The sequence below is a fragment of the Tauraco erythrolophus genome, chromosome 15 (genome assembly GCF_009769465.1).
Source record: "Tauraco erythrolophus isolate bTauEry1 chromosome 15, bTauEry1.pri, whole genome shotgun sequence".
Classification (NCBI taxonomy): domain Eukaryota; kingdom Metazoa; phylum Chordata; class Aves; order Musophagiformes; family Musophagidae; genus Tauraco; species Tauraco erythrolophus.
The window spans coordinates 5,700,359-5,720,634 of record NC_141479.1 but is presented as its reverse complement, the minus strand read 5'-3'; the positions used below and the strand labels follow the sequence as shown (position 1 = coordinate 5,720,634).

Sequence of the window (20,276 nt, the reverse complement as noted above, 5' to 3'; positions counted from 1 at the left end):
TCTTGTCTGATTACAGTTCTAAGTGGGGTTTAATTCTCACTTTTATTCTTCAATCACTTTGTGTAATTTGAAGTTCAAGATGAGTTTTTTTTTGTTTGAGCTTTTTACAAATGTGTGTAGTTTAACCAGAGAGGAAGAAGGTGGGATAAGGGATGGGGAGGGATCATTGATCTTACTGAAACTGGCTGTCTTTAGACTAGGAGTTGGATGGGAAGGGATTTTGATAACTTTTGCATGTAGTAGTTAGGCTGAAATGTGTTTTGCAAGACAGTGTTTCATGCTGGCTTTTGTACGTAGTGAGGAAACAATTACTAGTGGATTTAATGATTTTCATCAGTTTTACTTTGGTAATGATTGAGATTTTTTCATATGGAAAAACTTTTTGTTTTATGAAATAGTTAATGAACTGTAGCTATTGGAATGAACCCAACATTAGACAACCAAACATCTTTGGCTACAGTTATGCTGAGGTTATTTAAAATTAAGAACAAACATTAAATACTTGTTTCATTATTTGAAAGCAAGCATACTCGTGGCATTTCTATTCATACAGCTATTCTTTTGATAGAAATTAATTTAAAAATTAATACAATCTGTTCAGTGTAATAGTACTGCAGAATTAAAAACAATCTAGAATGTCTTATGCTTCTATTATACTTTCCCTACCTGCTGTAATGAGATTATGATGGTAAATAAATTGTGCCTCTTATTTTTACATCATGCATCTGTAATCAGAGTTAGTTCGAGAACAGAAAGTGGAGAAATGCGTTGAATAAACATGTAGCCTCAACTTTGACTAATATAACACTTCTAATCTTTTTAACTTCACTTAAAACTGTTTTGAGTTTGCTAACGCTAATCTATTTGCATTTCATAAAGTTAAAAAAAGATGACAAAAATACAGACTTCGACATTCAGTTCTGCATATTTAGAAGAAAAAGGAAGTTGGAAAGATAATCTGAAGTGTAAACTGTCTTAGGAGAAACTTACAACCATCTCACTGTATGTTATTTTGTAGTAAGTGTTTTAATCTGTTCTGGTTACATACATGAAAGCAGAATAATTGAGGTTAAACTGGAAAATAATATTCCATTAATAATCTTAAATTCTATGGGACAAGGTGGGTAGTCTTAGTTCCTAAATCAGGTGTATGTTTTTTTCCCTTGTGTGACTAAAAGCTTGGAGCCTGACTTGATAATTCAGTATATTAATGAATTCCAGTGTATCCCATCTGACTCTTATTTTGTTTGTTTTTTGTTTTTAAAAAACGGACTTGAAACATGCAAGTGCTTTTATGCTGGCAAGCACGAGCTTTCCTATCACTTGTTCTGTGTAGGAACAGACGACACTATTTTTGGAGATGATTTGTCTTGTCCTTGTTGAAAGCTTAGCAAAGAAAGGCTGAACGTTGTAGATGGTTGCTTGGTTGGTGTCGTACCCTGGGACACCTGTATATATCAGAATGGTGTGACCTCATGTAGGAGCCTGTCATCAGAGGTGGAACTAAGTTTCACCTGAGAAAATTCCAGGCTTCTGTGCTGCTGAGATGCATGTCCCAGGTAGTCACAGCCCTTTTGCTTCTGGCTGTGTTAGCGGATGCCTCCCTTTTATACCAACTCTATTGTAGACAAGTATCCCTTGGATTATTTCGCTTATGAACCTCTTAGTCTGCCAATGGTTGCTGTTCTATTTGCATATGAAATCTTGCACTATAAAGTTTTTATGACAGAAATACATAATAAGCAGTGATAGATTTTCTTGGCTAGTGATGGGATGTGCCACAAGCCAATTACTTGATATTTGTGGTTATGGAAGATGTATAAAAGTCAAGAATATAGTATTTTTCAGAGTGTATTTCTTACATACTATGTAGTTTAGCTTTAAGTGAGCCTGTAATGAGAAATATTTTCAAGTAATGAACTTAAAATGTCTTGTTACAACACGAGATTGTAAAATTATCATGCTGTTATGTTGCTTGTGAAGCAGTGAATGACAGATTTCAGTGGGACTGAGCATAATAAAGTACATGTATCAAAATTTGCCCTGCTTTGCACCGTCTGAAAACTGAAATCTAGACCTCTGTTCCAGTAAGCATTTGTGTTTGGAGGCGGGGTGGGGTGGAGGGGCGTTAAAAATTGTATCTTGTGATCTTGAAATGTAAAATACACCCCCCCCCCAAAAAAAAAAAACCATCCCCAAACCAAAAGAGCCCTAAAACCTTGTTCTTTTTGCTAAAATGCTTAAGAGTGCTGATATAGCTCCTGTTAAGTGTATCCGCTGTATTTATATTGTTCCTTTAATTAGGGTTCATTTTATGGGTGATATCATTATATTAAGAAATGTAAATATTTGTCTGAACTTTCCTTTTAAACGTTTCTAGGAGTTGTATGCTCCAGGTTTAGTTTGTTGTGCTTAAAGAACAATTTTCACCTTCTTTGTAGTTGTAGGAGCTTAATAAATTGTCTCTGTCACAGTGAGGCAGGAGAATTCAGTTGTCATTTCCAGCACTGATCAGGTTTATCATATATGTGCAAGTAATGAAAGTATTCCCTCCACTGACCTTTGTTACTGTATTTTCCAGCTTTTTTGCTTTCTTTCTATTGTTTTCAGAAAGGCCTGAGCAAGTAGGGGGGACTGAAAGTGGCGAAGCTGTGTCAAACGCAGAGTTAATGACAGGAGCAGGGCAACATCTCTGAGCTTGAGCAGTGCATCTTCTGGACTGAACTAAGTCTTTTAAACTGTAGCTGTATGTCATATGTTCTCGTTACTAATCTGTGGCTTTTTTGCCAATGATGTATTCATCATTGAAGATAGCAATATTTTGATAGCTTTATTTAGTTGAGTGTGTGTGCAATTCCTTTTGTATATGTTTTACCTAGGTTTTATATGAACATTTTATATATTTTATTTCTTTTTAAAATGACAAATTGCATAGGTTGGGGAAAGGAAGTACATGTTACCTTGTAACACAGTTACTGATTAATATTTCTCATAATTTTTAGTTACCCATTTTTCATTCGCCTTGTTTTTCCTTTCAAAATACAGCTGTATAGTAAGGGAAAGACAAAAATTGCTGGGCTTTCTAAGAACAGGGAAAGTGGGCCAGAGTATCTGCTTTACTGTTTTCAAGGCTTTATGAGTTTGTTAGTAATGACCATCTCTGGGTAGAGTGAAATTGTTTCATCATTCTTCTTGTGTTTAATCTTTTTTGTTATCACTAATGCTCTTCTTAAGTCTCTCTTGACCTTTGTTGCTTGTCAAATCTTTAGGTTGTCCAATTCTTTGTGTCTGTTTCCTCTTTAAAATCAAGTACTTGCTGTTGTAATGGTTGTTATAATTTAAGAATATAATTTTTCCTGAGATAATTGCACACTCATTAAATGACTGCAGTAATTGTCTTTAAAATGTGCCAAAAAGAGAAGCGTTTTTGTAAAAAAGTGGTTAACAGATGGCAAGCATAGGAAGGAAGCTTCTAGCTAGGTCAACTTATAGGAGAAATCCTACAGATATCAAGGCAAGGCTAGATGACAGAAATAAGTAAAATAGGTATTATTTTTTTATGACATTGCAGAATAAGTGTGATTAAATACTCTAAATAATTATTTGCAAGCAGATGTCTTGTTAACACTGAGAACTATAAAGCAATTCAGTAATGTGAGAGTACTGATTTAATTGTGCAAGTTTAGTGTCTGGAAGAAGTGGTACCTAATTACAGAGAAAATAGAAGACAAACCCTGTCTTAAATTGGCTTCTAAAGACAGCAACCCTTACTATAGGCCGTTAAAGCTGTGGTTCAATATATGCCTAAAGTATAATCAGTTTAAGGGAAAAAAAGTTTATGGAAAAAAGCTCCTATTCTTCCACTTTGTATTGCCTTCATGCAACTGTTTGTGCTGTGAACTGAACTGGGAAACTGATTCAGATGCAGAGAAACTTTTTACTTGTTTTATTGGAGGTGTTTTTCAGGAATGCAAGTTACTAGTTTAGTTGTCCTCTTAGTTGTATGGAATTTTGTACCATAGAAACGGGTGGAGAGAGAGGAAGGAGCAGAAGCTTCATTTTCTGCAGTAGAGGCAAAATAGTTGTACATGGAACTGTGGCCTCAAACGCAAAGAAAGTGCAAGTGAGCTCGTTGTGAGACTGTCCATCAGCACTGGTAACTGATCCTCTCCGGTGTCTAACGCTGTTATCCAACTTCAAACATACCATTACATCTAAAACTTCCAGAACAGTGCTGCTTCTTGAGACATTTTGTAGAAAATCAACACTTTGTAAAGCATTAGTGAAGTGTTATTACTGAAAGAGAAGCAGAACTTACAGTTAACCAGTAGTATGGTTAACTTATAGTTAACCAGTAGTATGGTTTTGAAGCCAAAGAATCTGAAGTATATTTGGAAGTCATATTGCTTTTGTCCAGATGTCTGTGTCCTTTGTGACTCAGGTTTTGCAATTTCTTTTTAGCTGTTATGTTAATTCTAAATATATTGAGAGATGAAAATATTTTCCAGCACTTTGTCCACCTAACAGCCTCCTATATCTGGAAAAGGTATTGTTTTCTTTGTTCATAGTCAGGTTAAGAAATTTGCACAAGTTGCTAGTTACGTGGGTTTCCAACACAGTGTCTATCTTCAGGTGTTCAGTGGAATGAATTTGGGAACTCTTAAGGCTAATAAAAACAAGTGAGTGGATTTCTAGGATGAGGTCATTAAGAATTCTGTTGGTTTGAATAAGTTTGATAAATGAATCTAGGAATGTAGCTTCAGGCAAGAAACAGTTGACAAGTCTTAAGTTTTTGAAAACTGTAATTTGTAGTAGAGATTGATTTTTTTTTTTTTTTTTTTTTTCTTCTTTCATAAATGTGACAGAGTTGTTTTGTGTGGGTTATTTGGCTTGCGTTTGCACTTACTGGGTTTTTCGCTCCCTTGATGTCTTACTGTGAAGGCTAACATTTTAATTTATGTCTTAGGAAATTGTTCCCATCTTTTACATACTGCCTTTTAAGGAGTTAGTCCGTATTTGAAACTAATTCCAATGTTAGTAGCATACTGTATATGTGCACATAATGCTATTCAATAGCATATTGAATTGCAAACCAGAACTAGTTTCATAGATTGATAGGAAGGCTTCTTTTAAGAGATATTTGGGACTTGACAATTCAGTTTTAGTTAATATGTTGGAAAGAAAAGAGAGGTTGGTCGTAGTGTTAAAGAAGACATGACAAATATTTTGGTTCTGAAAAATTTCTTTTCTTACAGTTTGAATCATTGTTTCAGAGAGTTCTGACTGATAAGTTTTAAAAATTATCTTAAAAACTGTTTCACTTTACCATCTTTTTTCGAGTACTATGCATAGGAGAGTTCTGTAGTAGTACTCTAAGCAAACTCACTGGAAAAACATAGGTATTGTGCTTTTTGTGACTTGCAGCATGCTATGGCTTACGGTATCTGGTTTTGTACTTCAGAAGAATAAGAAGTAGTGCTACATGATGCAGTACATTGGGTTTGGTTTTCTTCTTTGCCAGATCTTTGTAGCAGCTGCTCATGAGGCCCAGGTATGGCTCAACTTGATACATAAATTTTGTTGAAGCAGGAACTTTGGTTCTTCAAAGTCTTAAAAGCAGCAACCAGCTGTGACAGAACACAAGTTGTCACAGGGAAAACGGGCAAATTCATTTGAAGGAACATACGAGTGACAAAATCAAACATGTGCTTTACTGCCTCTGAGTTTAGCAAGAACAATTTTTAAGAAAGATTAGGTGGGGAGGATTTTATTCAGGAGCATTTAATTGAGAAAACTAGATTGAACAGGAGTGGTTTCATTAGGCTTGCATATATGCTGAAGTACTCTTTTATATTGGAGATTCTGGCATAGGAAGCTGTTAAAGTAGTTCATTTGAAGCTGATACAAAAATATTTAAGTTCATTTAAATTGAAGTGGAAGAAGTATGCCCCCTTTTAATTTAAATGGAAATATGCCGTGCAGCCAGTACTGGTTTTAATGATCCAAGTGTTCAAGGCCAGGTTGGATGAAGCTTTGGGCAACCTGGTGTAGTGGAGGGTGTCCCTGCCCATGGCAGGGGGGTTGGAACTAGATGATCTTTGAGGTCCCTTCCAACCCTAACCATTCTGATTCTATGATCTTAGTGACTCTCTAGCTGTTGATGTTAAAAATAGATCACTTTTCCCATTTTCTGTCAGTATGTTTTAATGTATGTTAAGAGCTGGGTTTTTTTGTCTCACTGAAGTTACAAGCACTGAAAACATTTTGGTTACTCTTGTTAGGTATAGAGGAGTACTTCAAAAAAATTCGTGGTCAGAGATTGAGTAAACTTCTAAACTGCTTCTTGTGAATAAACTTATGGTAAATGGAAATCTTACATGCTAGCCTCTCTGAATATGCAGTCTATTTTGATTTAAATATAGTTTATTATCAGTATTTCCATATTCATATGGAATCAATATCTTTTTCACATGTCATCTTTCACAGTACTTTATTGTTCTGCCATGAATGAGCAGTGAAAATACGTATGGTTTTTAAAAACTAAATATGTATATATATATAAAAAAGGAGATTGCTGATATTAGCATAGAATCATTTCCTTACACTGACCAAGACAACAATCAGTTGCAGCATGTTGGTTCAGGAGCTTTTATACCCTGAATAAGCTGCTTTGCTTAACTTCTAAGTGAATTTTATTTTACCATTGCACTGAATGTACTACAAAATTTGAGTAGAATTTGGTAAATTTTGCTGCTAAAACACGTTGTGGAAGAGAATCTGTCTGTGTTGCGTTTAATCTGTGGTTGTCTCTCTGACCTAGCCCGGCTTTCCTTTCTGTAGGTAATTGCAGAAGTGAGGCGTTGATACAAAAGATGGGCAGGTTCCTGCTAGTTCTGCATAGTTCTTGCCTACTTGCCCTTTACTTTCATCACTTTGGTAGATTAAGTGACTCCTTTAAGTAGCAGAAGAGTACAGAAAATTGGCCATGGACAGTTCTGCAGCTTACAGCCCTTCATGACTGTAATGACTTCTGACTCCGGGGTACAGAGGTTTTGAGGGGTAGAGTGTAAGGAAATAGTGGCAGGAATAAAATTCATAAGGATGAAATGAGTTTTGTATAAAAATATTTTCTTACAAGACCACTCCCATGAGAGGTGTAGAAGGAACACGTTAACTGAAATTAAGTTTTGACAAGAACCAGCTACCATGAAGGTACCGTTGCTTTTTGTTGCCAAGTAAGAGATGTGTGCCTTGCTGGTTTCTTACTGTGCTTGGGCTAGGTGTGCTGAAGCTGATCCTGGCTGTTTGGATTAAGGTGAATAAAAAGCTCCTTGTGTGGTGGTCCTTTTGGAGGTAGTTTGAGTGGGTTTTTGTCTCCTGGTCTTCCTCTCTGGGTGGTAATGGAAAACATGAGAAAATTAATCTCTTGGTGGCACATAGAAGTGTTGGCCATTTAGAACACGGGTGGGCAGCTAGCAACTTGGGAAAATGCAAACAGGAAAACTCTTTTTCAGTTTAATTTGGAGTTTTTTGTAATTTTGTTTTCTGCACACTTCTGCAGCCAATTCTTTGTTGTTTTACATTAAAATTATAATTTTTAATGATTTCGTCATCTTATATAGATCATAAATTCTATCTAAAAGTGAACAAAATCACTTGATTTAAGACTATTTGAAAAGAAGACAGTAGCTAAAACCTGAATACTTTTGAAGTAATATGGAAATGTACTGAAGACTGTAAATCTGAATAGTTGCTATGTTATTTAAATGGTTGGGTGCATAGTGAAGAGGTTAGAAAAAAGCTATCTCAACACATTCAACTCTCTCGTTTGTATGGTACATGTAGGTTACTCAAATGTTCCTGTTTCCTTAAAAATAAATAAAGTCAAAATTTCAGGTGCTATTTACAATTTTAAAGCTTTATGCACTGGGACCCTTCGGGTCAGTATTGACATTCTGTTGTTTACACAGGTTGGGTACGTTGTGTTCATAACTGGTGTGCCTTGAAGTTGGATTATTGAACTCCTAGTCTGCATTGGCTTGATGCAGTTTCACTTGAGTGTGTTTATGTACTAAGCTGAAGTTAGCAGCAGAGTTCCAGTGGATTAGTGTGAGTTTATTTGAAGTGTTACAAAAAAATATGTATTTTGAGAAAACCAATAAAAGATGCAGTGAAAAGTTCAGTATATATTCTGTTTGCAACACTTCTTTCTTCTGCCTTAATTTGTGCATGGAGTACATTTCATTTCAGGTATTTTTTTCAAATCTTTAACAAAAAAGGTGAATTTTTAATTCTTACCACTCTGATTACAGAATTCCAACGTTCTGTATTTCTAAGCAAATACAAGGTTGGATTTTATTTGGCCCTTTGTTTTGCTTTCTGATTATGCTTGCAGTTTTGGAAAAGTGCTAATGCTTAACTTCCTTTTATGACTCATAACGCCTTAAAGTAAGCTGCTCTGTTATTATAGATCTTGTTCCATTCCAGACAGGCAGTTTCTGAAGGCATCTTTCCCATTAGAGCCTAACTTCCTTTGTGTCAGTAAAAAAGATTATGTTTCGTAAGTTCTACTTTGACCATGGTGTTGCAAGATTTGGTTCTGCATTTAAACCTGAGTGTGTGAATCTTCTTACTGACTTCAGACAAGCAAACTTGTGAATTGACCGTTCTTTCAGGATGGGAGCTTTATAATGTCAAAAGAAAAAAAAAAAAGAAAATAAGTGGTAGTTTCTGGAATTGATGGTTAGAAATATAAACTATTGCAGCAGTCTTTTGTTTTGTTTTTGTTATGAATAAAGAATTGAAACAGTCTGGAGTAATCAGAATGGAAATATGTGAAGTGGAATCTTTTCAGGATATATTACCCTAAATTCTAAATTTCGATATTAAACTTTTTGGAAAAGGGAAGAGTGATAAACCGTGCACTTCTGGGAATACTCAAATTCCTCAAAACTTCAAAATTAATAAATTTTAATTTATATATAGAAAAGTTCTCTTCGGTCATAATATAATACTAGAGAATGATGTTATGCATAGACAAATGAATACTTCAGTAGAGGAACAACAGTTTTAAATATTGTCACAAATGGACAAGTACACTCCACAGCATTTGCCTTTTTTAAAGTATTTATTCAGACATTTCTTAATCTATATAATAAGATAATTTGCCATGGGAGTCCTGTCCGTAGGTGCATGTTGAAGAGGCTCAGATGCAGAGGTAGGAAGGAAAAAACCAGAAGTTAGAAGGTAACGTTAGGTACTACTATGCATGAATTTAAAACAAGAATAACAAAACAGGATGTGCAAAAGATTGACATTCTGGCCACTTAGTCAGAATATCTTCTGAAAAACTATGGATCCCTATAGTGTTTCCATGGGTCTTTGGTTTTAATGCCTTTGAATTCCTTCAGGGAAAGAGGAAGAGGAGGTAGGTAACAGGAAGGCCCGTTTAGCAGTGCTTTAGCAGAACTTTTGTTCAGATTTTCTTTTGTCAGATGAAAATCTATACGGAAGTAGAGAGAAAAAAAAGAATGAGTGGTTTATGCAGTGTCAGAGTGTTGGATTTTGCAGCTTGTGGTTACCATAATTGTAGTGTCTTAGGTGGATTCTCAGAGGTCCAAGAAGGATTGAGCTCATATTTCATTTCACTCAATAAGATATCTCTTCTCTGCCTGGCTGTCCTCTTCATGTAAGCTTTAGGCACATCTCTGAGATTTCTCTTCTTCTATATTACTTAATTTGATCAATGGGTTAGAAATTATTAGGAGCTTGGAAGCATAAATGCACAAACTTGTATTGCACTGTATGACCCTTGTATGGTTGTATAGCCTGTTTTTTTAAAAACAAGCTGGCTAAAAATTGAACAGCTGTCTCTTGCAGTTTAATGTACATGTATAACTGTAACCTGAGAGCTGAAAAACAACTTAGCTGAATATTTTAAAGCTAAGTCTTTTGTTAAAGAATGTATGATTGTCAAAGATTGGCTTTTTAATAAGGACAGAAGTGTTCCTTGCTCTATGAGGGACAACTGTTCTGTCATTTGGGGCAGGGCAGGGGGAGGCATTTAGTGTATTTTGGTGTTTTATTTCAGATCAAGCAACTTGGGAAAGAGACCAGTCAAGTGAAGTTGTTAATGATATGTTTCTTCAGGGCAATCAGTGAGTGAGGTTTAATGAAGTTGTAGTGAACAAATTTATAGAATCATAGAATCATCTGGTTCGAAGAGACCTTCAAGATCGAGTCTGACCATTCACCCTGCACTGTCAGGGTCCCTAAACCATATTGCTCAACACCAAATCTACACGGTTTTTAAACACTTCAGGGATGGGGACTCCACCACCTCCCTAGGCAGCCTGTTCCAATACTTCACAACCCTCTCTGTAAAGAAATTCTTCCTGATATCTAACCTAAATTTTCCCTGGCGCAACTTGAGGCCATTGCCTCTCGTCCTGTCATTCTTAACGTGGGAGAAGAGACCGACTCCCATCTCCCTACAACTTCCTTTCAGGTAATTGTAGAGCAATTTTGCAGCTTGTGTAATTGAATTGTAGCTTCATGTCGTGTTACGCTTAGGTTACATTAATCTTGAATACGATAACTGCATGCGGATGTCTTATGTGTTCAGTGATGAAGCATCCAGCTGGGGGAAAAAATGGACTACTGCTATTTTAAATTTCAAAACTTGTGGTGTTTCCTAGACTGGCATGGGTTGTGGATGGCATAGGGATGGTTTAGGAAAAAATCCACTGGTGTCGGTGGAACTCTTCCTGCTGCTTTACCATCCAGAGCTCTGTAGACAACTGAAGAGCGATGATGTGGTTCACAATACTGATACTGGCATTTGTCTGCCCTCTTTATTCATATCACAGCTACATTTGCTTTTTAAAAAATCAGTAGATAGTAGCAGGAGGACTAGAAAATTTTGCCTGCAGTAAGTTTATACTTGGTACGTTTTGTATTTGTTGTATTTTCAAGATACCTGATGTTTGCAAACTGGAAAGATGGAATACTGATTCATTCTCTAACAGAATAATTGATTTTTTTTTCCAAAAAGCCAAAAAGACTTTTTTTCGAAAGCCTCAAAAAATAATCCCAGGAAATGGGATGGATGACTTTCCTTGGGGAGAGGGAGAAAAAAACCCAAACTTGGTCCAGCCGAAAGTAATTTAGGAATTTCCTGTTATTTGCTTCCATTTTGTGAGGTGACTTTGTTTTCCCTTACTTTGAATTTAAAATATAATGTAAAAATAAACTGAATTTAATCTTGTGAGGGAATGCAGGGTTTCTTACAGAAAAGAGCAAAGTTAACAGCTTATTCCAATTTTCTCCAATATTGTTACTCAGCAGGTTATTGAAGCACCAATTACTGGGGTGAGAGATTACTTTAACTGACATTTGTTCAGTGATTAAAGACTAGTGAGTTTCAGTTAATGTTATAATTTTCGGGAGCATTGGTAATGGTAATTAAAAAAAAAAGTCATTAAAAAAAAAAGTTGGGGAGAGCTGTTCTTTCTTGCTGCTTTGAAGCATTTCCCTCTCCACGGTTATAGAGCTGTCTGGTTTTACCTGTTAGATAAGTTTTCCTTTTATAAAAACATGAATGTGTTCCTGAAGCAGCTAACTCTTAACTGTACTCTCTAAGAATGTCTTCGATGTGAGATTTCAGTGGATCAATATATTTGTAGGGCTTTATCTGGGGGGTTTGAACTCTAAGTTAGACGAGCCTTTTTAAATTGGAAAGATCTGTATTGTTTTCTTGCCCATAAGTATTTGGTGAAGTATATTTGGTGAAGATTTATTTCCAGATGTGTGCCCAGGACTTGTTTCAAACAGTGAACTGAAACCTGACTTTCCTTTTGTAGAGTATTGAGTTAAGTCAACTCTTCTAAGGAGTCAAATAATTGTGAAAATTGTCAGGTAAGATCGATCAAGAGGACGAGAAAGAAACAGAGTAGTGGAGCTTTTTTTGCAAAAACATTTTGGCCCTTAGGATAGATATTAAAGGCTTTATCTGTGGAGATATGGCATGACTCTGGAATTGTTCTGAGCCTAGTAATTCAAATCTATTGTCCAGCCACAGTGCCAGTTGACTTTAATATGATCAATATGTTGTCTTCATATTGGAATCCCCAGTTTTCTCACAGTAAGTATAGTGGTACTTCTACTGGGGACCCCACCCCATGGGTGGAACAAAAGATATGCAGTACCTCAGGCTTAGATCAGTAGAAGTACTCAGTGTTAGTAGTTCTGCACGTGAAAAACAGCACCTGAGAAATTCCACTGAGGCAGAAGGCTTTACTGGTACTGTATGCCATTTCCCAAATAGCTGTGTTCACCATTACCAACTAGAACCGAAGAGAAGTGGGTACATGATGTGCACAGAACTCCAAGCCACTGAAAACCAACGTGTATTCAATGCTGTAGCAGAGCAAGCAGGATGAAGTTCTCAATTCCTTTCGCTTCCTGGCAACTTAATATGCTCCCTTACATAGTATCTTGTTTAAGAATTACAGTGAAAGTTGCACTCAGTTTTCGTACCACTACTAAATATTAACAAAACCAATATTTTTATATTTGACACTAAGCACCAAAAACCTGTCTTCAAACAAAATCTTCCAAATGGAAACTTATGTGTGGTGTAGACTCATTCTCTAATGGCCCATGCTGCCTTTGCAGCGTGCCCAGCTTAGCAGCAACGTTGCACAGTGGCTTGATTGTCTCCCAATGGATGATATGGTAGATAGAGGCTTACTGATGAAGAAGCTGCCACTAATCAACTGTGGTATCTAAGCTATAGAAGTGGTGAAACATGATTAGGCATCTGTATTACTGAGTTCTGTAGCATTTAGATGAGAAACAACACCCTTCATAGAGAGCACGTGACATGCAAAGCAGGGGCTTGGTTCATCTTAGAAACACAACTAGTTTAAGGTCGCTGACCTTTACATTCATGTTTTCATTTCCGCGTGAATTTAAAATTTGGTTGCAAGCTTCGTGTTAAATGCCTTGTGAGGTACAAATCACAGTAATGAAATTTGCATCCTGAAGTGACTGTTTTACAGACAAAAACTGTTGCCTGGCCACATTGCTATAGTTGTTAGCCATTCATTTACCAACATTACAGATAACAAATGTGGAAGATGGAAAAGGTAGTTTGTTTTTTCCCCCCTGTATCTTTTTCCTTTGTTTTCAATCTATCTGTAACACATCTATTTTAATTTGGGTTAGGTTTCACATACGTGTGTATTGAGATTCTGTATCCCTTAAACACTGAGATGTTCATTAGTGATGATAATAAGCAAGAAAAAGAAGGAAGAGGATTAGCAGTATATTGAAAGAACCACTATTTGGAATGCTCCATTGGCTGTCTTAATAGTTCCATATATGCACCAAAGAGAATGGAAAAATGAGAGAACCCCATGGATCTTCATTGGCCAGTGCTCTTGGCTTTGTAGAGCAATCCCAACGGATGGTGTGGGGCAACTGTTGAAGAAAATAAAAAGCAATTCAGAAGGAACTGTGAAGGGGGAAAAAAAAAAAAAAGCACTTTTCTGGAGAAAAGAAACCCTGTTGCATGTTTAGGTGATCTTCCTATCAGTTGTGCAAAAGTCGCTCAGTTAACTGTGGAAATCTTACTTCAGTTTATCCTCTAAAGAAAACCACTTCTTTTTCTGGGATTACCATTCAGCAAAGGAGGCTCCTTCTGAATGCATGTGGGGTGACACACATTCTTATTGTAAGGGATCTTCTGCAGATTGACTCTGTCAAGGGTGTGAACTTTTTTTTTTAACTAGATACGCTTTTTGATTATAAAACCACCATTAAAAAAAATCATTAGAAGAGTTACTTATGCAGACTATTCTAAAGGAAACAAGTTCAGAGTACTAAAATGGAATTCAAAAGTCACTCAGTTGAGTTGATGCATTTTTTTCAAAGTTGCATTCCTAAATACAGTTTTCTTTTAAGATTTTTCACTGCAGTAGCTTAAAAGCAACTGCCCTCTTCAAATTTTGGTGTGATGATAATATGGAAAAATGAGAAACTGATTTAGACAAAACCTCAAACTGTTCATTATCATTAACCAAACAATTGCCTTACCAATGCAATTCATTTATTCGTGTCATGGTTGTGATATTGATACTATTTTGGTGACTTGACATGCACAAAGGGATTCCTTGCTTAGTAATAAACATGGACAAAGATGATGTGGTAATGCATGAAGATCAGGTTTCCAGGTGGCTAATTTTAGCCGCTTTCAGTGCGGTTGATGTCAAGGTCATCTTGATTATTCCTAAGGACCTGGTAGACTAGCAAGAACTTGTTGTGCTCTCGAGGCATATGGTACGTGCATCTTCCTGCCAGTGTGTGCTACTGCCAGGGGAAGTAACAGAATCATTGAAGGCGTTGGAAACGTAAACCGTAGCTTTCTGTTGTTAGACTAGTTAGGGTCATAACTTAGTTCTCAGTGGTAGCTAGTGTTTGGGTGAGTGGATTTACAAGTGAAAATCATTATTTTTAAAAAAAGTGCTGTATATAATTACACCATGAATATGAGACTCATTAAAATTCACGGGAAAGGCATTACTAGTCCTTAGACTTTATCAAGAATGGATGCAACTCAGAAGAGATACTGAAAGATTTTGTGCGCACACAAAATTGAAAGTAATACTTCTCTGTCAATAATGGCCATACCAACTGTAAGAAAGGTGTTCTTACAGTAGCAATCAATGTTTTATTTATGGAACAGATAAGGCAGGATTTGGGAGAGTTTTCTAGGAGACAGAAGTTTTTTTCTATGTTAAACTTGCTTTCCTCTTGGGGCTTCTTTTGTAGTGATATGGAGAGGATGTGAAGAAACTGTCGATTGTTGTGCAAATTAAAATGGATTTAGGCCTTTAGGGGACAGAGAGGAATCCCAGTGTCCATAAAGGTTGAGGACAGCGATTTGTCCTTGCTGTGGGAAGTACTGTTATGGCAGTGAAGGTCTTCAAATATGTGTCCTGTGCAACCCACAACAAAATGTTGGAGAAATGCCTTTCTATGAAAAGCTTGCTAAGCAGAGTACTGCTAGCTCTTGGGAAGACTGCTGTCACCATTCTGTCTGTCAGTATTGCCTGGTAACTTGATTGCTTTTACAGTAGTTGAATTAAGGTATCGTTCAGACACGTGTAGTGTGCCTTCCACTCCTGCAAGACAGCATGTGAAATCCTTCTGAATGCTGCCGAGGAGAAGATGCTCCCCTGGCTGCTGTGAATCGGGGTGTATGTGGGGAAGTCCACAGTTGTTGTTTTATCTATTCCACTCCTAGTATTTTTCAGGGCTAGCTCTTGGTGTGAGCAGCAGTACGGCCTGTACCTGCTGCTCTGAACGGCTCTTGCAGGCGGCAGCAGCAGCATGGATTGACACGGCGGCTGCCAGTTTCCTGCTGCCCACAGGACTGCGGGGAGCAGCAGCGAACTGCCGGGAGGGCGGTTCACTGCACTCGGCTGCTGCTTGGCAGAGCTGTTGGCAGCAGCAGGTACCCGGGAGCTCTCTCTGTGCAGCCTCGAGATGACATTGCATTGGTTTACGTTCAGTTATACTTGAATGATTTTCTTAGTAACATAAGTAAAAACATATTTCTCCACATAAGATCTTCAGCTTTTAAATACATGGCTGCCTTGGGATCTTCCTTTCCACCTTCTCCTATACGTTTGTCACTTAATTTCTTTCTTAATACTGATGGGTGGAATAGGTTTGTAAGCTGTTGGCAAAAAGATAGGCTTCTTTAGGATGTTTGATCTGCATCCTCTCTCAGTGAGGGGGAGGAGTATTTTTTTCTTGGCAAAGTACTTTGTCCTTTTTGTTGTCAATGCTGTGTAGCTTTTGAAATGGTTTTCAGTCTACATGATGATTTATAACTGTTTAACTATTTATAGCCGCACATTTTTTGGAAGCATGACATGATTATCAGAATAAAAGACCTCTGCTGAATGAGATGATTTTTGTTGCTTTAGTTGCTAAGTACACGCAGATATTGTCCTCTGTAGTGCAAGCATGTTTCTGGTTCTTCTAATCTCAAAACACTTGTGTTGCTTTCCAGTTTTTGGTGGGTTTTGTTTTGTGGGTTTTTTTTTTGTGACAATAGTGACTTCCTTGATGAAGGTTTCATTACGGCTTTGCTTAGCTTAGAATGGCTGGCTGGTGCCTTCCTGGATCTTCGTGAATGTCCTTTCCATGTGGTTAGAAATGTCATAGCAAAATTTAAGAAAAATACATTCTTGGTTTTCTAACAAATAACTTACTGCTTGTGCAGTGCAGGAGACGTAACTTATGAACAGGAGCAATAGTATAGAGCAAGAAGCAGGGGGTCGCCTGAGGAATGGAAACATACGGTAGCCTAATCCAGCATATTCACAATTCTACAGTAAGAAATCAGAAGTTGTTGAGCAATAACTTGGGAAGCAACTTTGAGCTCTGAGGAAATGTAGCATAAGAAACTTTGTTTTGACAGTAGTACGATATCTGGAAGATAATTTCAAAACAATTATGAAAAAGCCACAATTTCTATATTGCCCACTTAATTATTAGGCATTTTTTGTTTGTTTGTTCACTTTTAGACCAGAAATGTTGAAGAATGTGCCAATTTCTTTTAAAAATCCTCTAACCATACTGACTTCAGTAGCATTTGGCTTAGGGCTGCAATTATACCATAAGTACATTACGAATATTTTTTGTTTAGCTGATGTTAAAATGCAGAATAGTACATTATTTAGCATTTTTACAAAGTTATGAAATAATAAACCTAAAAGATAAATCACTGTAGTTTGTTATAGATACTGTAACTATAATGTAGAAACATCTTAGCTAGACTTCTCAAAAGTAAAATTAAAATTTAATAATTGTCATTAAGCTGCATATTTACAGAAATATCTTTGACTTAAGTGGTATTGTTAAGAATCTATTTAATGGCTTGATACCACTAGTATTTTCAATGGACAATGAACTTCAAAATAGAAGTGAAATTCTTGCACAAGCCTAATCTTAACAATCTCAAAATCCTTGCAGTATTTTTTTTTCTGGAAAACTACCTGTGTCACAAAATAAGTGTTATATGAATGTATATGCAGCATAACAGAAATCAAATCTGATCTTTCTTCATTCTTCTGAAAAGAAAGGGTATTGCTATAATGGAGCTATGCTGTCGAAAGCTGCTTGGTTTTTTTAATAACCTTTCAAAAATTCCGATCATATCTTTTATTTGATTTCGTTTGATACGTTGACAATACGTAGTTAAAAACTCTTCTAATCTTTTAAAACAGCACTTTAAAACAACCTTGGAACCAAGAGGAGTTTAGCACGCAGCCGTGTCCCATGCAGCTGAGGGGACTTTCCTGCCAGGTGTCCCGCAGGCCTGGACAGGGCGCGGGAGGTGAAGTCAAGCCAAGGAGCGATTCCATTTCCCGTCGGAAGCAGGGCGGGCTGCAAGCGAACGCTTGTACACTCCCTGTTGATAGCTTGTCGTAATGAGTTCGATGAAAAAATAATAATAAAGTATATTGGAAAGCAAGATAGTTAGAGGCCCCAGACCGAGGTTTCAGTCCCTGTCCCCGGCCCCGTTTCGCCACAGAGGGATCTGAAGTGCGGAGCGGCCGCGGCTGGAAGCCCCGGGCGGAAAACCGCCCGTTTCCCACGGTGTGGCGGCGGGGGCAGAGCGGGCCGCGGGGGGTTAAACTGCGGAGCCCCGTGCAACCATGACGGTAGCACCATCTGCTGGCCCACTTCCGCAGAAGGAGCCAGTGTTTTTAACGACATCTCTAATATTCATGCTGATGCGTTTTGATGCTTTGTGCATTCGTTTCGTTCCCCGCTTTGCCGGAATCTGGCTGCCCGCTGCCAGCTGTTGCCGAGAGCCCGCTGCGGGGGGCGGCCGGCAGCCCCTGCCCTCCCGCAGCCCCGGGACCCGCGGACCCGCGCCGGCCGGGGGAGGAATATGTTGGTAAATCACAACGTGTGTTTGTGGAGGGCTGCGCGGATCTTGGCTGCGGCTCGCTAAATAGGCCATTTAGCAATCTTCTCCCAATGCTTTTCTCCTGAGCGCTGCCTGGGGTGCGGGGAGAGCGGAGGGCAAGCCTTTGTCTGACGCCAAAAATGTCTTCAGCGAAGAGGCCAAGAGGAAGGGTAAGTGAGAGCCGGAGTGAGTGGGAGGAGGAGGGGTTCTTTGGGCTAAAAGGCTAATGGGATTGAATAACCTTCCTTATTACTGGCTGCTGCTGCGGGAGCCGTGCTGCATCGCCATCTTGAGCTTGTTGCTGTTTGCTCGGGTCTCGCTTGTTTGTTGTAGCCTGTAGGCCTTAAGGTGGCATTTTGGGGAGCGATCCCCAGCCCTGCACCCTGCCCGGGGCCGCAGCGCTGCTGCGAGGCATCTGTAGGAAATGTACCCGGTGAAGTGCACTGGATGTGGCCAGAAAATGTGTTTGGAAATTCCTGGTGGCTTTTCTTCATGCAGTAGGCAGAGGCGCATTTACGGGTGAGAACGTAACATAACTGTTATCTGCTGTTGTGTGTGGTTTTTTTTTTTTTTGTGTCTGTTTGAATAGGAAATTCTTTCCATTCCTCAAAGGGGAAGGGGGGAGGGGAGGAAAGCAAAAACATGTCTTCTAGCCTGTTTAAAGGGAGACTGATCGTTCGAATATCGCGTTCGTAGTGTAAACAATCCTGCCTTGATGAAACGCTGTTTAAAAACCTGAAAATAAAAACAAGTTCTGTTTGATAACTGAGGCACTGACCTCACGTTGATCTAAATAAAAGAAATACTGCTTTCTGATCTTTTTATGAATGTAGAGCTGTGCAGTTTTGGTTTTGTCTTCTGTCTGTTTTTCAATCTTGATTTTGTTCCAGCTTCTGCTCTATTTAGTGCTGAGTTAGTCTTGTAGATCTTTAGTCTGCTTTAAGGTATCTCTGGTCCTACTGTCTCACCAAAGGCGAAATACTGATGCTGTTGCCTTAGAGAGTTCTTTGCTTTTTCACGTTTTATGAGAACAACAATTACTGGAGATGTCAGAGGTGTCTGTCAAATGTATGGGTATGCTTGAAAGGTTAAGGATCCGTGTCTGTGGAAAAAGGCTGAGAATTTTAGAAAGATATTTTCTTACCGATTTTCAGTACGTGGATTGGTTGTTTAAAACCCACAATTGATGTACTTATTCTGAAACCCACGCCATTCTGTGGTATAGACAGAATTCCTTCTTTTGTATCCGCGTGAGTCCTTGCCAGTTTATTTTTTAAAAAATGCATATGCAGATCAAAAACATTTGCATTTTTTCTTTCAAGAAGTGTTTATATTCTTAAAATAAGGTGATTTTATTTACTCTGTCTCTTGCTACAGCCTCCTTCCTCCAGGAAGACTGATGGTTCAGGATCATATACTAAGTTGCAGAATACCCAGGTGAGGACAATGCCTGAAAAGAAGCAGAAGAAGAAAGCAGACTCGGAAAGTAAACAGGAGAAGGCAAATCGCATAATATCTGAAGCGATTGCAAAAGCAAAAGAGAGAGGAGAGAGAAACATTCCACGAGTAATGAGCCCTGAAAACTTCCCCAGTGTTTCAGCTGAAGGAAAGGAGGAAAAGAAGGGTAGAAAAGTTAAATCCAAACCAAAGGACAAGGAGAGCAAAAAACCGAAAACTGGTTCCTCATCCAAACTTAAAGAGAAAACAAAAATTGGGTAAGTAGATTAAAACGTCTTCTTACTTCTCTTCAGGCTGTAAATCCTTGATTAAAATGAGAACTGCTTACTGATAATAAAATGTTCTGCTCCACTGCCTACACAAAATTCTTCCTGATTAAGTCCATGTGTGGACTCTCTCAGTCAGGAACAAGAATGCTCTGTTTTCTCTTTAGATATAATTGTAGGACTGTCCTTTTGAAAGAAATTATTTTAAATTCATGTCCTAAAATACTCTATGCATACTTTAAAGCATAGACGAGACCAAAAGTATCTTTCATCTAGTGTTCTCATCAGTTCTGACTCCAAATTAAGTTTATCTGATATTGTAAATGCTGTCTTTATCAATTGTGGCATGTCTCAAGTACAGCGTGCGTGATAAACTGCGAGAGAAACTGGAAGCTTAATGAACTTGTTAGCAAGTGAATATTCTTAGAGATATCACATGTATCAAAAGTAAAGTGCCTATTGGAAAAATTGTATTCGAAGCACTTGGTAGTCTTCTGTCATATCTATTTAATCTGCCCTCTTAAAAATATTGCAGATTCAGCTGGGTCAAGCTGGGGGGATAG

At 37.9% G+C, this 20,276-nt stretch overlaps 1 protein-coding gene across 2 annotated transcripts in view; it reads left to right on the top strand.

Moving 5' to 3' along the window:
- The window catches only part of CHD9 (chromodomain helicase DNA binding protein 9), a 98,225-nt gene that overhangs the window by 22,282 nt on the left and 55,667 nt on the right, over positions 1–20,276 (top strand). Inside the window, exons 1-2 of one of the 2 annotated variants that reach the window (XM_086621061.1) lie at positions 18,020–18,159; positions 19,367–19,704. In XM_086621061.1, the coding sequence (XP_086477187.1) occupies positions 18,130–18,159; positions 19,367–19,704 (368 nt within the window). In that variant the 5' untranslated portion in view covers positions 18,020–18,129. Of the gene's footprint in view, positions 1–18,019; positions 18,160–19,366; positions 19,705–20,276 lie in introns of those variants that run through there. The other variant, XM_086621060.1, reaches the window with a different exon arrangement.